The sequence below is a fragment of the Lithobates pipiens genome, unplaced genomic scaffold (assembly GCF_037356315.1).
Source record: "Lithobates pipiens isolate NorthernLeopardFrog02 unplaced genomic scaffold, aLitPip1_a1.2 Scaffold_13, whole genome shotgun sequence".
NCBI classification, from domain to species: Eukaryota; Metazoa; Chordata; class Amphibia; order Anura; family Ranidae; genus Lithobates; species Lithobates pipiens.
In genome coordinates this window covers 533,237,283-533,254,207 of record NW_027507718.1, presented here as the reverse complement: position 1 = coordinate 533,254,207, position 16,925 = coordinate 533,237,283, and the positions used below count along the sequence as shown (strand labels likewise).

Below are 16,925 nucleotides of genomic sequence, written 5' to 3'. Positions count from 1 at the left end.
TGGGAAGCAGTGGAACAGAGGTTGCTGGTAATTCGGGTTTAGGCCTGGTACAGGCACTAATCATACAAGCTTTCATGTAGTCCTATACATCCTTATGGATATTAGTCACCAGTACAAGAACCATGGGAGTTCTTTGGACACCTGGCTGCCTGAAAAGCTTTGAGACATGGGCCCAATGCAGGAGTTTTGTTCTCAGCTCCGGAGGCACTACTCTTGCCAGGGTAATTTGCAGATTACTGAGCAGAAGTCAGGGTCAGGGTACGAATGGTCAGAATAATTATAGTCTGGCTCCAGAGGCTCCTCTCAATCTTGGGAATCAATGGAGTGAAAGAGGGAGCCTGCTCCAGAGTTAGAGGTCTATTTAGGTCTTGTATGGATTTAAAGTGGAAGTAAACTCCCCTATCGTTTTCAGCCAAGGAAGCTGCCATCTTTGCCTCTGCTTAATCTTCAACTGCTATGGTGCTGCACATGTGATTCGTTATGACACCAGCCATTGGATGGTTTGATAGTTTGGCTGAGAGCACAGCCAATGTGCAGTTAGCATTCCCGGCATGCCTTTTTTTTTTAACTGTTTAAATCAATGGGTTTACTTCCACTTTAAGGGAGAAACCCAATTCAAAAATCAAGGAAAAAATTGATTGGATTCCCCCCAAAATCCATACCAACATGAAAAAAGTTGCATTACAAGGGGGCCTTCCTGGCAATATTCACCCCCATGTTGAGGGCATGTAGCCTGGTACAGTTCAAGAGAGGGAATGGCCAATCTTCTCTTCCTTTCTTGGGCTGCACATTCAGATAAGGGTCTGGTGTGGATTTTTGGGGGATCTCATGCTTTTTTTTCTTGATTTTTGTGTGTTGTTGTAGGTTGTATACATTGTACAGATGAGCCACTTCACAGACAGGGGCGGGGGTAACCCCCAGACATGTTATTTAATGGAATTTTTAATATTTGACTTCAAGCATTACTAAAAACACTGCTCCCGGGCCCCGGCCAAACAAAATGTTTTAAAACATAGTTTTGCTTTGGTACATGTCCCCAGGGCGGCGCTCAGCTCCCCCATTTTATCTGTTTGGCAACCACTTGCCTATTAGCCTAAACAATGGCCAGAAAATCTGAATCTAACTCCCAAAAGGGGATTTTTTTTTAAAAAAAAATCCCTTCCTCCCCAAGCAGAATTACTGGACATTTCTTTATTAACTGTATTTCTATATTTTCTTTTTTTTTTGGCTGCACCCCCACCATGATTTGCACCCTCCTGTTTATGTGAAATCTTGGCATGTCGGTCCTGTGGGCTTACAAAAGGGAGATGACCTCTTGGGGAACACCCATCCCATCCACCTCCATGCAAGAGAGGTGGCTGGACTCCAGCAGGGGAAGGATTCATTGGGAAGACAACTCCCAATAACAGGCTGTGATTGGAGGAAGGTCGGTTCCCATAAGATATATACGTGTCCTCTTACATTCAAGGTCATGTAGAAGTTCTCTCATATCCATCAGGTAAGTGTAATGGGACGGGGTTGAAGGTGCAGTCCTCAATCTTTATATCACTGGGATAATGATGAGTTACTGGGTTACAGCACCATATATAGAGCTCAAGTTGGGTTTACTAAAGGAGTGGAGCATGGTCACTTATTATTATTCGCTTATTGGAAGTCTTAACACTACCTATACCTGAGACATCAACAAAGACCTGAGACAAGACAAATTCCTCCTTTGTAATCTTCTTAGCCCTTGTACACACGGTCGGAGATTCAGACGGAATGTGTCCGATCGGACCGTTTCGTTGGATATTCTGACTGTGTGTGGTCTCCATTGGACTGTTTCCATTGGAGTATCCGACGGACCAAGTTTTCTAACTTGTTGGTAAAATTTTCCGACAAAATGCTCCGATCGGACATACTCCGATCATGTATAGAGAATTCCGATCGGACAAAGTGCCACGCATGCCCAGATCAAATTCCTACACCGAAGATATTGGCTACTAGCCTGAACGTAGTCCCGTCGTAACGAAATAACGTCATCACGTCGGATTTTCCGACAACTTTGTCCGACCGTGTGTATGCAACAGTTTCGGACAAAAGCTGTCGGACAAAATCCGACGGACAGAATCCGACGGATTTGGTTGTCGGAATCTCCGACCGTGTGTACAAGGCTTAGATGTATTCTGCTGGTATAAAACTCCATTTATAAAGCTGCTCCAGGCTCAATCCTTTTGCTCCACCATAAAGTTGGTGACATCAATTATTTTCAATGGAGGAAGCCAAAGAAGGAGCGTTTCACCATAACTGGTGCTTCAAGTTCCTGGTGAAACTTCTCCACGTTGGGGATGGAGTAGGAAAAATGTAGCAGTAAAAAAAGTAAAAGTGTTCTTATAACCCGTAATCCTGGTATAGATGGATGTGAACTGTTATTAATGCCAGATATTTGTTGGCTGTGTTTGTATAGAGGATCGTTATTTGTGGAGATATATCATCCCATTCTCCGCACATTCTCAATCCCTCTCGGGGGTTCCTGGACTCTGGAAGATGAAGCTTCTGTTTTGTTTATTTTTCCTGTCGGTGGTCACGGCAGACACCAAAACCTGCGCTGGACAAAGTTGTCTGAGAGATGTCGTCTCCCTCACAAACCTCATGAAATCTATGGGTAGGTCATCTGCTTTTAACTTCTTCATGATAACGCATTTTTTTAATCTGCTATGCATCTGCTTACTACACCTTGTTGGGACAGACCCGGCTTTCGTCTGGTAAAATACTGTCTAGGACAGTGATGGTGAACCTTGGCACTCCAGATGTTTTGGAACTACATTTCCCATGATGGTCATGCACCCAGAAGTGTAGCTGAGCATCATCGGAAATGTAGTTCCAAAACATCTGGGGTGCCAAGGTTCTGCCATCACTGGTCTAGGAGGAAGGTAGAGCCCACAAGGCAGAGGTATCCTTTTACATCACTTAGAGGTTTATTGATCAACTTTCTTTTACAATAAGTTTTTATTGATTTTAAAAGTACTAAAATACAATACAAGAGCACCTACATTCTTCAATAAAATAGAAATTCCAACCAGAATAATGGGCGGTTACAAGGCTGAGTGCAAGAAAGGACTTTTGAGGTTGCTTGTAGAACCAGTGGTGGTGAACTTCCATTGGTTGGACAGCTGAATGTAGCGCTCATAAATTGAGTTGGGTGTTAAACATCAGTGCCTGGAGGAAGACTGGTGGAACAATTGTAGATATAGTGTCCCCCCGGAAGGGGCTGCTGAAAATAGGTTCTCCCACAATGGTACAGAGGCTGCTAGCTCCAGACACAGTTCCAAGCACATCGACAAACACAGGCACAGTCTAGGGGACGTGTTTTTGTGGATTTATTGCAGATCTTTAATAAGGGAAAGGGATATAGGGTGCAGGATACTCCAAAATGTTAGCAGCAAATATCAGGAGGACACATTCCAGGCTGAATCCTCTGGTAGTGGACTTTGTTGGGGGTAAAAGAGAATGGGCCAGGTAATCTAGGACCCGATGTTAGAAGTCCCAGTCCTTACAGAAATGTCTGGCACGTATTTCCCTGAGCACAGGCACACCTGGGAACCAAATCAAGGTCTTACTCACAATGTCCTAGCAAAGCTGTGGCCCATTCCAACTCCCACTTTTCAGTGAGAGAGAAAATGATCTTTCCCCAGACCAGCCTCCATAGGTGATACCTTACAACAAATGTCCCTTTAATCACATCTCCTTCAGGCCCCCAGCTAGGCACATGTTGAGACCCAGGAGAAAGTCTTCTGAGAACATGCACAGCTGCCTCACAGGGGCAGCAACCCAAGGAGAAGAAGACCCCCTGAACAAGTGTCTAACACATTTATCATCTCTCCAGCTACCTTCTGGGTTCCCATTCCCAGGGTTTGGCTGAGGTCTGCTAAATATTCATAACTCAGTGGTTGATCCTTCTACTCTATCTTCTGGAAGCTTCTTCCAGAAGCTCACAGGAGAGGTCGACCATCAAGCTTAGTGAAACCGGACCTGACCAAAAAAACAGATTACTACTCCACTGAGTACAGCGGAGCCAAAAACGAGATTTAACTTAACTGGGGCATGGTGCTACAAAGAGAACAGAAGGGTGAAGGTAAAACATGTAGGAGAGCAAGAATAGTAGTAGATAGTGATGGACGAACTTCCGACGGGACGTTTCGCGAACGCGAAACGCGAACGGACACAAACGTTCGCGAAAACGACCGTTCGCCGCGGGCTCCATTGACTTCAATGGGAGGCGAATTTCGCAAACCTTTAGGTCGAATTTGCGGCCACGGGGTAATTATTAGGGGGTAGCACGTAGTCCCACCACCTGGACAATAGCATAATACATGTATGAGGTGAATTTGGGATCGATAACTACAAGCATTTTTTTTTTATTTGGGAAATTGTTCTGACAATTCAGGACTATGGAGCTAATGAAGGCAATGGAGGAGAGGGAAGGTCAGGGACCAGGGTAGGCAAACAAGAGGGTGCAGGAGATACAGAGCACTGACAGCAGCACCGTAATACAGAGCACTGACATCAGCACCGTGACATACAGCGCTGACAGCAGCTCCGTGACATACAGCGCTGACAGCAGCTCCGTGACATACAGCGCTGACAGCAGCTCCGTGACATACAGCGCTGACAGCAGCTCCGTGACATACAGCGCTGACAGCAGCTCCGTGACATACAGCGCTGACAGCAGCACCGTGACATACAGCGCTGACAGCAGCTCCGTGACATACAGCGCTGACAGCAGCTCCGTGACATACAGCGCTGACAGCAGCTCCGTGACATACAGCACTGACAGCAGCTCCGTGACATACAGCGCTGACAGCAGCTCCGTGACATACAGCGCTGACAGCAGCACCGTGACATACAGCGCTGACAGCAGCTCCGTGACATACAGCGCTGACAGCAGCTCCGTGACATACAGCGCTGACAGCAGCTCCGTGACATACAGCACTGACAGCAGCTCCGTGACATACAGCGCTGACAGCAGCTCCGTGACATACAGCGCTGACAGCAGCACCGTGACATACAGCGCTGACAGCAGCTCCGTGACATACAGCGCTGACAGCAGCTCCGTGACATACAGCGCTGACAGCAGCTCCGTGACATACAGCGCTGACAGCAGCTCCGTGACATACAGCGCTGACAGCAGCTCCGTGACATACAGCGCTGACAGCAGCTCCGTGACATACAGCGCTGACAGCAGCTCCGTGACATACAGCGCTGACAGCAGCTCCGTGACATACAGCGCTGACAGCAGCACCGTAAGCAGCCCCAGGAGGAAGTCAGCACAGCACAGGGATGGTGTGATCCCCTCATAATAAGAACCCCCAGGAGGAAGTCAGCACAGCACAGGGATGGTGGGAGCCCCTCATAATAAGAACACCCAGGAGGAAGTCAGCACAGCACAGGGATGGTGGGAACCCCTCATAATAAGCAGCCCCAGTAGAAATATGACACCGCTCAACCTCTTCAAAGAGGAGGGTAGGGGCATATAGTACGGTGTGCTTTTTTGGGTCAGGGAAGTGAGCCAAATGAATTAAGAAGGTCTGTGTGCTTGATTCCAAAAATTGTTTATAGACATATACATGGTCTACTGATCACATGTGTTGAATTCCTCCGAGATCCATGCCTCATTCATTTTTAGAAATGTGAGGTAGTTAACACTGTCGTGAGCTAGGCGAGTACGCTTATCGGTCACAATCCCCCCTGCTGCGCTGAACGTCCTTTCGGACAGGACACTGGATGAGGGGCAAGCCAACAGTTCGATTGCAAATTGGGCAAGCTCTGGCCAGAGGTCAAGCCTGCCCACCCAGTAGTCTAGGGGTTCATCACTCCTCAGAGCGTCCACATCGGCCGTTAACCCAATGTAGTCGGACACCTGACGGTCTAGGCGTTCCCTGATGCTGGATCCGGATGACACCTGTCGATGGGTCGGCTGAAAGAATGACCTCATATCCGAAGTCACCAACACATCTTCAAACCGGCCTCTTCTTGCAGGCGCTGTTGGATTGGTACCCGCAAATCCTTCTCTGGGAGTGGGAATTGCTCCTCTGCCAGCGCACGCAAAAGCAGAATGCAGCATTTCTCGAAGCAAGGCCTGGAAGTGCTGCATTCTGACAGCCCTCTGCGACGGCGGTAACATTTCCGCCATTTTGTGTTTGTACCGGGGATCTAAGTACGTTGCCACCCAGTACTGGTCCTTGACCCTCATGCTTTTTATACGGGGGTCCCTATTAAAACACTGGAGCATGAAGGCCCCCATTTGCACTCAAGCGGAAGGTATGTGGTGGTGGTGGTGTTGTTGGTGGTAGTGTCTTTGGGGGTGCACATAGCAGAGAGTGAAGAAGAGGGTGCAGATCGAGAGGATGAGGAGGGTGCAGAAGAATAAGGCTGAGTGAGCCACTCAACCAAGTCTGGTGCGTCCTTTAAAGTAATTGAACGCACCTTCTGCAACTTCCCACTTTGGCTCAAGGCTGTTGCTCCTGCCCTACCCCTACCACCCCTGCGGAAGGGCCTGCCTCTTCCTCTGCCTGTCATTTTTTAAATCACCCTGTGACAAAACTCTTAGTCCCTATACCGCTGAAGGACTGCTGCAGTATAGGGCAGCGGTCAGCAGTAGTGCACGTCAACCCTATGTATTGTGGACCGATAGCGGTCCTTACAGAACAGCAGACTGTACTGCACTCAGGCCTATGTACCGTAGCACCCTATACCAAGTTACCAGTCCTTATAAAAACTTTTGTGGACCAAGCAGGTTGTGTGTTAGTGTTTAGCAGACTGTGCGTCAGTCCCTATACCGCTGAAGGACTGCTGCAGTATAGGGCAGCGGTCAGCAGTAGTGCACGGCAACCCTATGTATTGTGGACCGATAGCGGTCCTTACAGAACAGCAGACTGTAACGCACTCAGGCCTATGTACCGTAGCACCCTATACCAAGTTACCAGTCCTTATAAGAACTTTTGTGGACCAAGCAGGTTGTGTGTTAGTGATTAGCAGACTGTACGTCAGTCCCTATACCGCTGAAGGACTGCTGCAGTATAGGGCAGCGGTCAGCAGTAGTGCACGGCAACCCTATGTATTGTGGACCGATAGCGGTCCTTACAGAACAGCAGACTGTACTGCACTCAGGCCTATGTACCGTAGCACCCTATACCAAGTTACCAGTCCTTATAAGAACTTTTGTGGACCAAGCAGGTTGTGTATTAGTGTTTAGCAGACTGTGCGTCAGTCCCTATACCGCTGAAGGACTGCTGCAGTATAGGGCAGCGGTCAGCAGTAGTGCACGGCAACCCTATGTATTGTGGACCGATAGCAGTCCTTACAGAACAGCAGACTGTACTGCACTCAGGCCTATGTACCGTAGCACCCTATACCAAGTTACCAGTCCTTATAAGAACTTTTGTGGACCAAGCAGGTTGTGTGTTAGTGTTTAGCAGACTGTGCGTCAGTCCCTATACCGCTGAAGGACTGCTGCAGTATAGGGCAGCGGTCAGCAGTAGTGCACGGCAACCCTATGTATTGTGGACCGATAGCGGTCCTTACAGAACAGCAGACTGTAACGCACTCAGGCCTATGTACCGTAGCACCCTATACCAAGTTACCAGTCCTTATAAGAACTTTTGTGGACCAAGCAGGTTGTGTGTTAGTGATTAGCAGACTGTACGTCAGTCCCTATACCAATGAAGGACTGCTGCAGTATAGGGCAGCGGTCAGCAGTAGTGCACGGCAACCCTATGTATTGTGGACCGATAGCGGTCCTTACAGAACAGCAGACTGTACTGCACTCAGGCCTATGTACCGTAGCACCCTATACCAAGTTACCAGTCCTTATAAGAACTTTTGTGGACCAAGCAGGTTGTGTGTTAGTGTTTAGCAGACTGTGCGTCAGTCCCTATACCGCTGAAGGACTGCTGCAGTATAGGGCAGCGGTCAGCAGTAGTGCACGGCAACCCTATGTATTGTGGACCGATAGCGGTCCTTACAGAACAGCAGACTGTAACGCACTCAGGCCTATGTACCGTGGCACCCTATACCAAGTTACCAGTCCTTATAAGAACTTTTGTGGACCAAGCAGGTTGTGTGTTAGTGATTAGCAGACTGTACGTCAGTCCCTATACCAATGAAGGACTGCTGCAGTATAGGGCAGCGGTCAGCAGTAGTGCACGGCAACCCTATGTATTGTGGACCGATAGCGGTCCTTACAGAACAGCAGACTGTACTGCACTCAGGCCTATGTACCGTAGCACCCTATACCAAGTTACCAGTCCTTATAAGAACTTTTGTGGACCAAGCAGGTTGTGTGTTAGTGTTTAGCAGACTGTGCGTCAGTCCCTATACCGCTGAAGGACTGCTGCAGTATAGGGCAGCGGTCAGCAGTAGTGCACGTCAACCCTATGTATTGTGGACCGATAGCGGTCCTTACAGAACAGCAGACTGTAACGCACTCAGGCCTATGTACCGTAGCACCCTATACCAAGTTACCAGTCCTTATAAGAACTTTTGTGGACCAAGCAGGTTGTGTATTAGTGTTTAGCAGACTGTGCGTCAGTCCCTATACCGCTGAAGGACTGCTGCAGTATAGGGCAGCGGTCAGCAGTAGTGCACGGCAACCCTATGTATTGTGGACCGATAGCGGTCCTTACAGAACAGCAGACTGTACCGCACCCAAGCCTATGTACCGTAGCACCCTAGACAGACCAAGTTACCAGTCCTGATAAAGAGCTTTGTGGAACAAGTGAGTTGTGAATGATTAGCAGACTGCAGCAGAAGGGCAGCAGTCAAGTATAATATTCTTTCTATATTTGGAAGAAAGAATATTATACGTGTACAAGCCTATTACCGTACCACTGATACCAGTCCTGAAAAGAACCTTTGTGGAACTAATAGTAACAGCAAGTCTTTAAAATTATCCTCACTGCCTGACACACTGCTTCCTGCCTGTCCCTATACAAATTGGCAAAAAAGAGTAGGCTGGAACGATTAGCTGGAACAGCTCTTTTGTGGACCTGATAGTAACAGCTAATGATGATGATGATGATGATGATGAAGAAAGACTAATCTGGCTGAGCTGTCCCTAAAATAGCAGCATACAGCGCTCTGTCCCTTTATCTAAACTGACAAAAGAAACTCAGGCTGCTGACCTAACACCTATACCAGTCCTGAAAAGAACTTTTGTGTACCAAATAGCTAGCGTTTTCTCTGTCCCTACTCCACACAGGATCCTTTCCCTACAGTGACAGAAGAAAGAATGTAAAATGGCCACCGGATCGGGTGTATTTATAGGTTAGGGGGAATGTCCAAGTGTCCATGAGCTGTCATGTCTCAATTGGTTGTCCTGTAACACATGATAAACGTGTCACGAAAGGTTAAAGTTCTTGTATACATTAAACACGTAAGTCCGCCGGGGCGAACGACGGAAAAAGGCGTTCGAACCCGCGGACGGCGAAAGTCGGAAATTCGCCGCGAAACGACCGCCGGGCGAAACGTTCGTCCATCACTAGTAGTAGATACTGTATAAAAGGGGGTAGGGGGAGAAGGAAAACGTGGGACTAAAGAAGGTAAGGCAAAGAGAGGAAGGGCCCAGGGGAACCAAAATCTGCAGTCATATTGTTTTCAACAAGCTAGGTGGTATAAATATCCTGCAAAGGTCTGGAGGCATATAGAGGAGACCCATCATGTCCAAACTTTTTGGAATTTTTACATGGAGTCACTTAATATTGATGACAGTTTTTAGCTGAGTACCAAAATATTTTCAATTTGACCTATAAAACAGCTGACATAGCCAGCTTTCATGCTTTTGCTAGGGTTTGTTTGGCTGCTGCAAAATAAAGTCTTAAGGATTTAGTTCAGGAGGGCTTCCCAGGGGGTTTTCCTGATTGCCTCTACCCATGACTGAGCCAATGATTTGGTAGACACCGATCCAGAAATGTTTGATTTTTGGTCATTCCCAATAGATGCATATGCATGAGCCCATGGTAGCCTATGCTGGAAAATGAGGGGGCTGCTTCTCTTGTAGAAATTTTAGCTATCCTTTGGTGATATTTATCAGTTTGTATCCAAGATTCACACAACGTTCATCCAAGACCTCATCAGAAAAAATATGGGAATTTTGTGTGAAAGCACTGATCTATAGACCCCTCAGAGCTTCAACAGAATGTTCTCAGATGTATTCTTAAACAAAACTATATACCACATAACTTGAAAGAATTACATTTGTTTTCATCTTTTTTTAAATGGTAAAAGTTTCTTAGTCAGTAAGAAACAGAGACCCTCGATGTGATTGAGAGATGTGATCTGTAGGGTGGATAGCTCAAAGTGGTTTATGGGAAATATAGAAAATGATAGGGGAAGACAGGAAAGTCAGAGCAAAGAGTGAGGGAGTACAAACAGGGAAAATTGATGACCCCAACTGCATAGAGGTGTAGTTAAGTGGCCATAATTTGAGTAGAACCCAAAGAAACTACCCAGACACCCCGTGTAGCCATATTAGAAGAGTATCTCGGAGATAGTCAGGGATTGGGTGGATTTCAAATAGTGGAGGACCACAGCTTGTGCTGTCTACAGGAAGAATGTGAGAAGTCATATTTGGCTTTAGAGATAGACCCCATGAGAACAGATAGAGGGGGAAGAAATATGGGGATGTCAGAGCTAGTGGCTTGCCTATCAATATTGATGATTTTGGTCCAGAAATGATAGATTAAAGGGTGTTGCCACTATATGTAAAGCATTGTCCCTACTGTCATATTACATCTCCATTCTCCAACAGTAATCAGATGTGGTTAGGGAAAATGTATTTAAGTTATAACAGCAATGTTACCAATGTGTCTGAATTTTATACTGTAGTTGTGTCTGTAGTTATGTTCTTGTACCGGGCTGGTGATACTGGTCTTACGGGTGAGAGTAAAAGTCTTGAATATGTTGTGCTCCTGAAACAGATGGCTCATTTATTTTTCCCATTCTAAGGCTGCGTACACACGGGCGGATTGTCTGCCCAACTAAGTTCGTCAGACAATCCGACAGACAGTCCGTCCAAATTTTGAATGAACGGACTTGACCACACACGATGAACAGACAGCCCGCTGAAAACTTGCGCGATGACATGTACAGCACGTACGACGGGACTAGAAAAACGACGTCCAATACACTGCAATGCAACCTTCGGCCGTGTAAATCCTTTCTGAGCATGCGCCATACTTAGTCCGTCCAACTTGCTTACACACGAGCGGACTGTCCGCTGAAACCAAGTTTGGATGGACAAAACCAAGTTTGGACGGACAAAATTACGGAAATTCCGAAAGACTAAGTCCGTCAGATTGTCCGCTGAAAAAGTCCGCTGAAGCCCACACACGAGCGGATTGTCCGCTGAAACACGGTTCAGCGGACTAAGTTGGGCAGACAATCCGCCCGTGTGTACGCGGCCTAAGAGTTAGTATAGGATAGGGGAGTAGAAGTTGTGTAATAGAATGTTGTATAGTTCTGTTATAAGGTGCTAAAGCAGTGTGTGCTCTATTCAAAATGAGTCCCTAGCGCAGGTTTCACAACCAGGTTTCCTCGAGTAGCTTCTCTGGGTTCCATGAGCAATATCTGCCTTTCAGATAAGTTCCCACTGACTCCATTGATCTTTTTAGCTCTCTGTAACGGGGGAATTCTTCCCAATGACCATAAAAGCAAGGAACATTCTTCCCACTAACCATCACACTATCATGAGTTGTAGATGTAGTCATTTTTAGTAGGGGTCCCTTAACACCAGAAAGTTATTTCAAGGGTTCTTCTGCTTTGAAAAAGTTATGAAAATCTGCTCTAGAGGTTTAAACTTTACTTAAGTTGGGTAACAAAACCATGCAGTTGAAAGTACTGGAGCCAACATCAAGGGGTGAATTGTAGTTGGATGTGATAGTATAAAAGATGGACATTTATTGTGGTGAGTGGCTCTAGAGATTGGGTAGAGACTTGTACATGTCCATTTAAGAAAGCAGGATTGAGACCTGGTGAGAACTTGGGATTGCCCAGGATAAAGCCTTGTACACACGGTCGGAGAATCCGTCGGAATGTGTCCTATTGGACCGTGTCATCGGATAATACGACTGTGTGTGGTATGCATCGGACTGATTCCGTCCGAATCTCCGTCTGACCCAATTTTCCAACATGTTGGAAATATTTCCCGACCAACTGGGCCGGTCGGACCTAATCCGATCATGTGTAGAGCATTTTGATCGGACCAAGTGCCACGCATGCTCAGATCAAATTCCTACATCAAAGCTATTGGCTACTAGCCTGAATGTAGTCCCATCGTAACTAAATTACGTCATCACGTTCTGAAAGATCAGATTTTTCGCCAACTTTGTCCGACCGTGTGTATGCAACAGTTTCCGACAAGATCCGACGGACTAAATCCGACGGATTTGGCTGGCAAAATCTCCGAACCCGTGTGTACAGGGGCTAAGAGTGAATGGTCTTACATATGGGTACGAATATTGAAGTTTAAAAAAGGTGTCCCATGCCTTTAGGAGAGGAGAAATCCCAATGGTACAAGTGAAAAGTTGGGGGAGCTCTTGGGGTGATTTCCAAAGAAGAGAAGTCAGTGATCAGTGATAAATGGTTATCAATTGTGAGCCATAACTTGTCCTTGCAATGATGTATCCATTCACGGATTTCGTGTGAGGGAGTCCAAACACCACCAGTAGACTTTTACCCGGCAAAGATATTATATCACAACTGGGAGTGGGAGTGGGGGGGGGTGTCATAAGTAAGCCCAGATATATTTCAGTACTGTGGTTTTACAATATAGGAAGAAACTTTTATGGAGCAGAAATGGCATAGCTTGAAAGATGTAGAGTATACAAGAGACAATGATATTCCATGGATTTTCCATCTTGAAAGGGGCCATGTGGCCAAACCAGAAGTGTTTCAAGATTAGTGGGAATGTGAACCCCGAGATACCTAATGGCTAAAGAGCCCAACTGAAGGGGAAAAGTAGTTTGGAGATGTTGGTGTTCTTCTAGTTGAACTCGAGATGTCAAGTGCAATAGACTTTTGCAGAATTGACCTTAAAATTGCTGAAACACCCAACGATTTGGAAATCCTTCAGTAAAGAAGGACATGCTAATTTGGGGTTGATTATAAAGTATATATTTCAGTAGGTCATCCGTTGGCAACTGTATGTGACAATGATTCAGCAGAATGACAGTATGTCCTGTGTAGAAGGGGTGCTAGCCCAGTACTCCATGGCTAAAGGTGAGCAGCCTTGACGTGTGCCATTATTCATATGGACAGGGCCTGAAACTGAGCCGTATACTCACAGTACGGGCATTGGCTAGTCATACAGAGATTTTGTTGAGAAACCCAGCAGGATCCAAATCTGTTGGAGGGTAAAAACACAAAAAGGTCCAGCCAAGATGATCCAACACCTTTTAGGCATTGATAGATAACGTGTGTAAGGGTAGGTTATGTTTGGTTGCATAGTCAATAAGGGAAATGATAGTATTGGGAGGCAGCCATATTGTCTGACCATTTACATTTGCAGGTTCTTCATATCTCTGTCTTTTCTTTCAGCTTCTGAGGTCCTGGAAAACAGTAAAATTGTCTGCATTGATGCCCACTATACAGGAGCATACGCTACTTGTCCTACAGGTAAATGACCATAAGAATAGAATAGAGCTCAGTATCAGTGTGAGAGAGACATATACTTCACTGCAGACCACCCCTGAGGTCCTAGAGATCTCACACCATCCATGAGAGTCCGAGAGATCTCACACCACCCATGAGGTCCTAGAGATCTCATACCACCTCTGAGGTCCTAGAGATCTCACACCACCCATGAGGTCCTAGAGATCTCACACCACCCATGAGGTCCTAGAGATCTCACACCACCCCTGAGGTCCTAGAGATCTCACACCACCTCTGAGGTCCTAGAGATCTCACACCACCTCTGAGGTCCTAGAGATCTCACACCACCCCTGAGGTCCTAGAGATCTCACACCACCCATGAGAGTCCTAGAGATCTCACACCACCCATGAGGTCCTAGAGATCTCACACCACCCCTGAGGTCCTAGAGATCTCACACCACCTCTGAGGTCCTAGAGATCTCACACCACCCCTGAGGTCCTAAAGATCTCACACCACCCATGAGGTCCTAGAGATCTCACACCACCCATGAGGTCCTAGAGATCTCACACCACCCATGAGTTGCTAGAGATCTCACACCACCCATGAGTTGCTAGAAATCTCACACCACCCATGAGGAACCTAGAGATCTCACACCACCCATGAGGTCCTAGAGATCTCACACCACCCATGAGGAACCTAGAGATCTCACACCACCCATGAGGTCCTAGAGATCTCACACCACCCATGAGGTCCTAGAGATCTCACACCACCCATGAGGTCCTAGAGATCTCACACCACCCATGAGGTCCTAGAGATCTCACACCACCCATGAGGTCCTAGAGATCTCACACCACCCATGAGTTGCTAGAGATCTCACACCACCCATGAGTTGCTAGAAATCTCACACCACCCATGAGGAACCTAGAGATCTCACACCACCCATGAGGTCCTAGAGATCTCACACCACCCATGAGGTCCTAGAGATCTCACACCACCCATGAGGTCCTAGAGGTCTCACACCACCCCCGAGGTCCTAGAGATCTCACACCACCCCTGAGGTCCTAGAGATCTCACACCACCCCTGAGGTCCTAGAGATCTCACACCCAATATGAGAAGAAGGACCGCTATCACCCCCCAGAAGACATAATGAATGAGATGAGGGGAGTGCTGGACATTCACCCAAAGCCTCCATATGAGGTCATTTTGGGGTAAACCTCGGGGGCTCCAAACTTCTGCATATTGCTGTGTATATATATATATGTATGGTTGTAGAAAAGTTATAATCAGATATTTTCTCAATTTTGTCAGATTACGCCTGCACGGGGTGTGCCTGTGGGATGGGATGTGGCTCGTGGGACATCCAGTCTCAGAACACTTGTCACTGTCAGTGTAAACCCATGGACTGGACAACGGCCCGCTGCTGCAAGGTCGGATCTAAGTAGAGTCTGACCACCAGAGGGTGGACACTCAGACATGGGAGTGACACCGCTAAATAATCTCTTCTATCATAATCAACTTCACTGAAGGTATATATCTCTGCTCTCCATGGCCCGGAGCTGCACATCACACCTATTATATGACAGCTTACAGTGTCCGATTATAAAAGTTTATAGTTTGTGATTTATTTTGCTGCAAATAAAGTTTTCCTGAAACTGTCCTTCATTTTCTTCTGCCCTAAACTTGGATTCTTTTTTATTCTTCCTAACAGTGGGAGGGTGGAGTCGGGGTGACATCACAGGTTTTCCTCAGTTTTAGCTGGGCGTATGTGGACACACCCAGAAGCTGCACATTACATTGTATCTGACTGGATGAAATGTGTGTACCAATCAGCTATCAGATCACTGCACGGCCCTCAGTCTGAATTCATATTTATCATCTGTTAGGTAAAATATGGAGCCATTGCACCTCCTATTTGTGTCTGGTGTGCCGTCCATCCCTTTACAGATGCTTTGGTTTAAATATCCTACAAGTGTCGTCTCTGTGAAATGGTCGTGTACGACATATTGCAGGCACTGTAGTAGCGGGGTAGAAAAGTTCCTTCTGAAGTTTGTTTGACCTCCTCACTACCACCACACGGTGGCAGGTCAGGCATGAAGGTCACTGGGGTCAGATATGGGGAAAAAGTAAGGTGTCCCTAATATCATGGAGTGCCCCATCCTCCCTCACACATACCTCCGGGTCCCTGCACTGGTCCTGTACTTTTCACTGATGGGCACACTGACATCTGTACTTGTACCAACTTCCCTAAACTGCGCTCTTTGCTAGAAAATATTAAATAGGATAAAATCCTAGGAACAAAAAACATGGAGGAAAAATGGGAGTGCTTTAAGAGTATATTAAATCAAATTTAAAACAGCTAATAAAAATCCTGGGTGGCTCAACTCCAATGTAAAAATGCACATAAAAGAAAAAGAAAAGGCCTTCAAAAAATATAAAGCTGAGGGGTCATTGTCATCATTCCAACTTTACAAAGAATGCAATACAATAAAAAATGTAAGGGTGCAATCCAGGTGGCTAAAATAGAACACAAAAGACACATAGTGGAGGAGAGTAAAAAAAAAAATCCTTTAAGTATATAAATAGTAAGAAAGTGAGGCCAGATCATACTGGCCCCATAAAGGATGATGAAGGGAATCTGGTTACAAAAGACGGAGAGATGGGGAAGGTTTTGAATATATTTTCACAAGGGAAACGGGAGGATGGGGGGGGGGGGGGGATTCAGTAACCAAGACTGTAATGTTAATTTTCATAGCATGTCTCAGGAAGCTACCTCGTGGCTAACAGAGGACAGATTTAAAAAAATGTAATATTAATAACTCACCGGTACCAGATGGCTTGCACACGTGGGTCCTTAAAGCCGAGTTCCACCCAAAAATGGAACTTCCACTTTAAGTGCTGGTGACCCCCTGACATGCCACCTTTGGCATGTCATTTTTTGGGGGGAGAAGCGGGTACCCTGTTTTTACAGGCACCCAGGTCCCACTTCCAGGGCCGGACTGGGAATAAAAACCAGCCCTGGAAAAAATGTCATACCGGCCCCACAGCATTATTATACCAGCCCCACAGCATAACGTCATTATTTTCTTGTTCATGAAAGGGAAAACCATACATTTTAAAAGCACATTTGATGAAGAGTGAATTATATATAGATATGAAATCACAAATCGGAGATATATATATATATATATATATATATATATATATATATGCAAATTCCAGTTAAAAGTGGTAAGTGGACAATCATCAAGGGGGACCCCAGGAACTCAGAACGTGGGAGGGGGGACCACCTTCCACAGA

General features: G+C 46.3%; 1 protein-coding gene across 1 annotated transcript; it reads left to right on the top strand.

Annotated features, from left to right (window-relative positions):
- Positions 1-1,267: 1,267 nt before the first annotated feature.
- On the top strand, positions 1,268-15,290 carry LOC143975703 (resistin-like beta). Its single transcript, XM_077478198.1, has 4 exons — positions 1,268-1,498; positions 2,447-2,644; positions 13,573-13,650; positions 14,937-15,290. Exons 2-4 carry the CDS (start codon positions 2,527-2,529, stop codon positions 15,068-15,070), a joined length of 330 nt encoding a protein of 109 aa, XP_077334324.1. The 5' UTR covers positions 1,268-1,498; positions 2,447-2,526; the 3' UTR covers positions 15,071-15,290.
- The last annotated feature ends 1,635 nt before the right edge of the window (positions 15,291-16,925 follow it).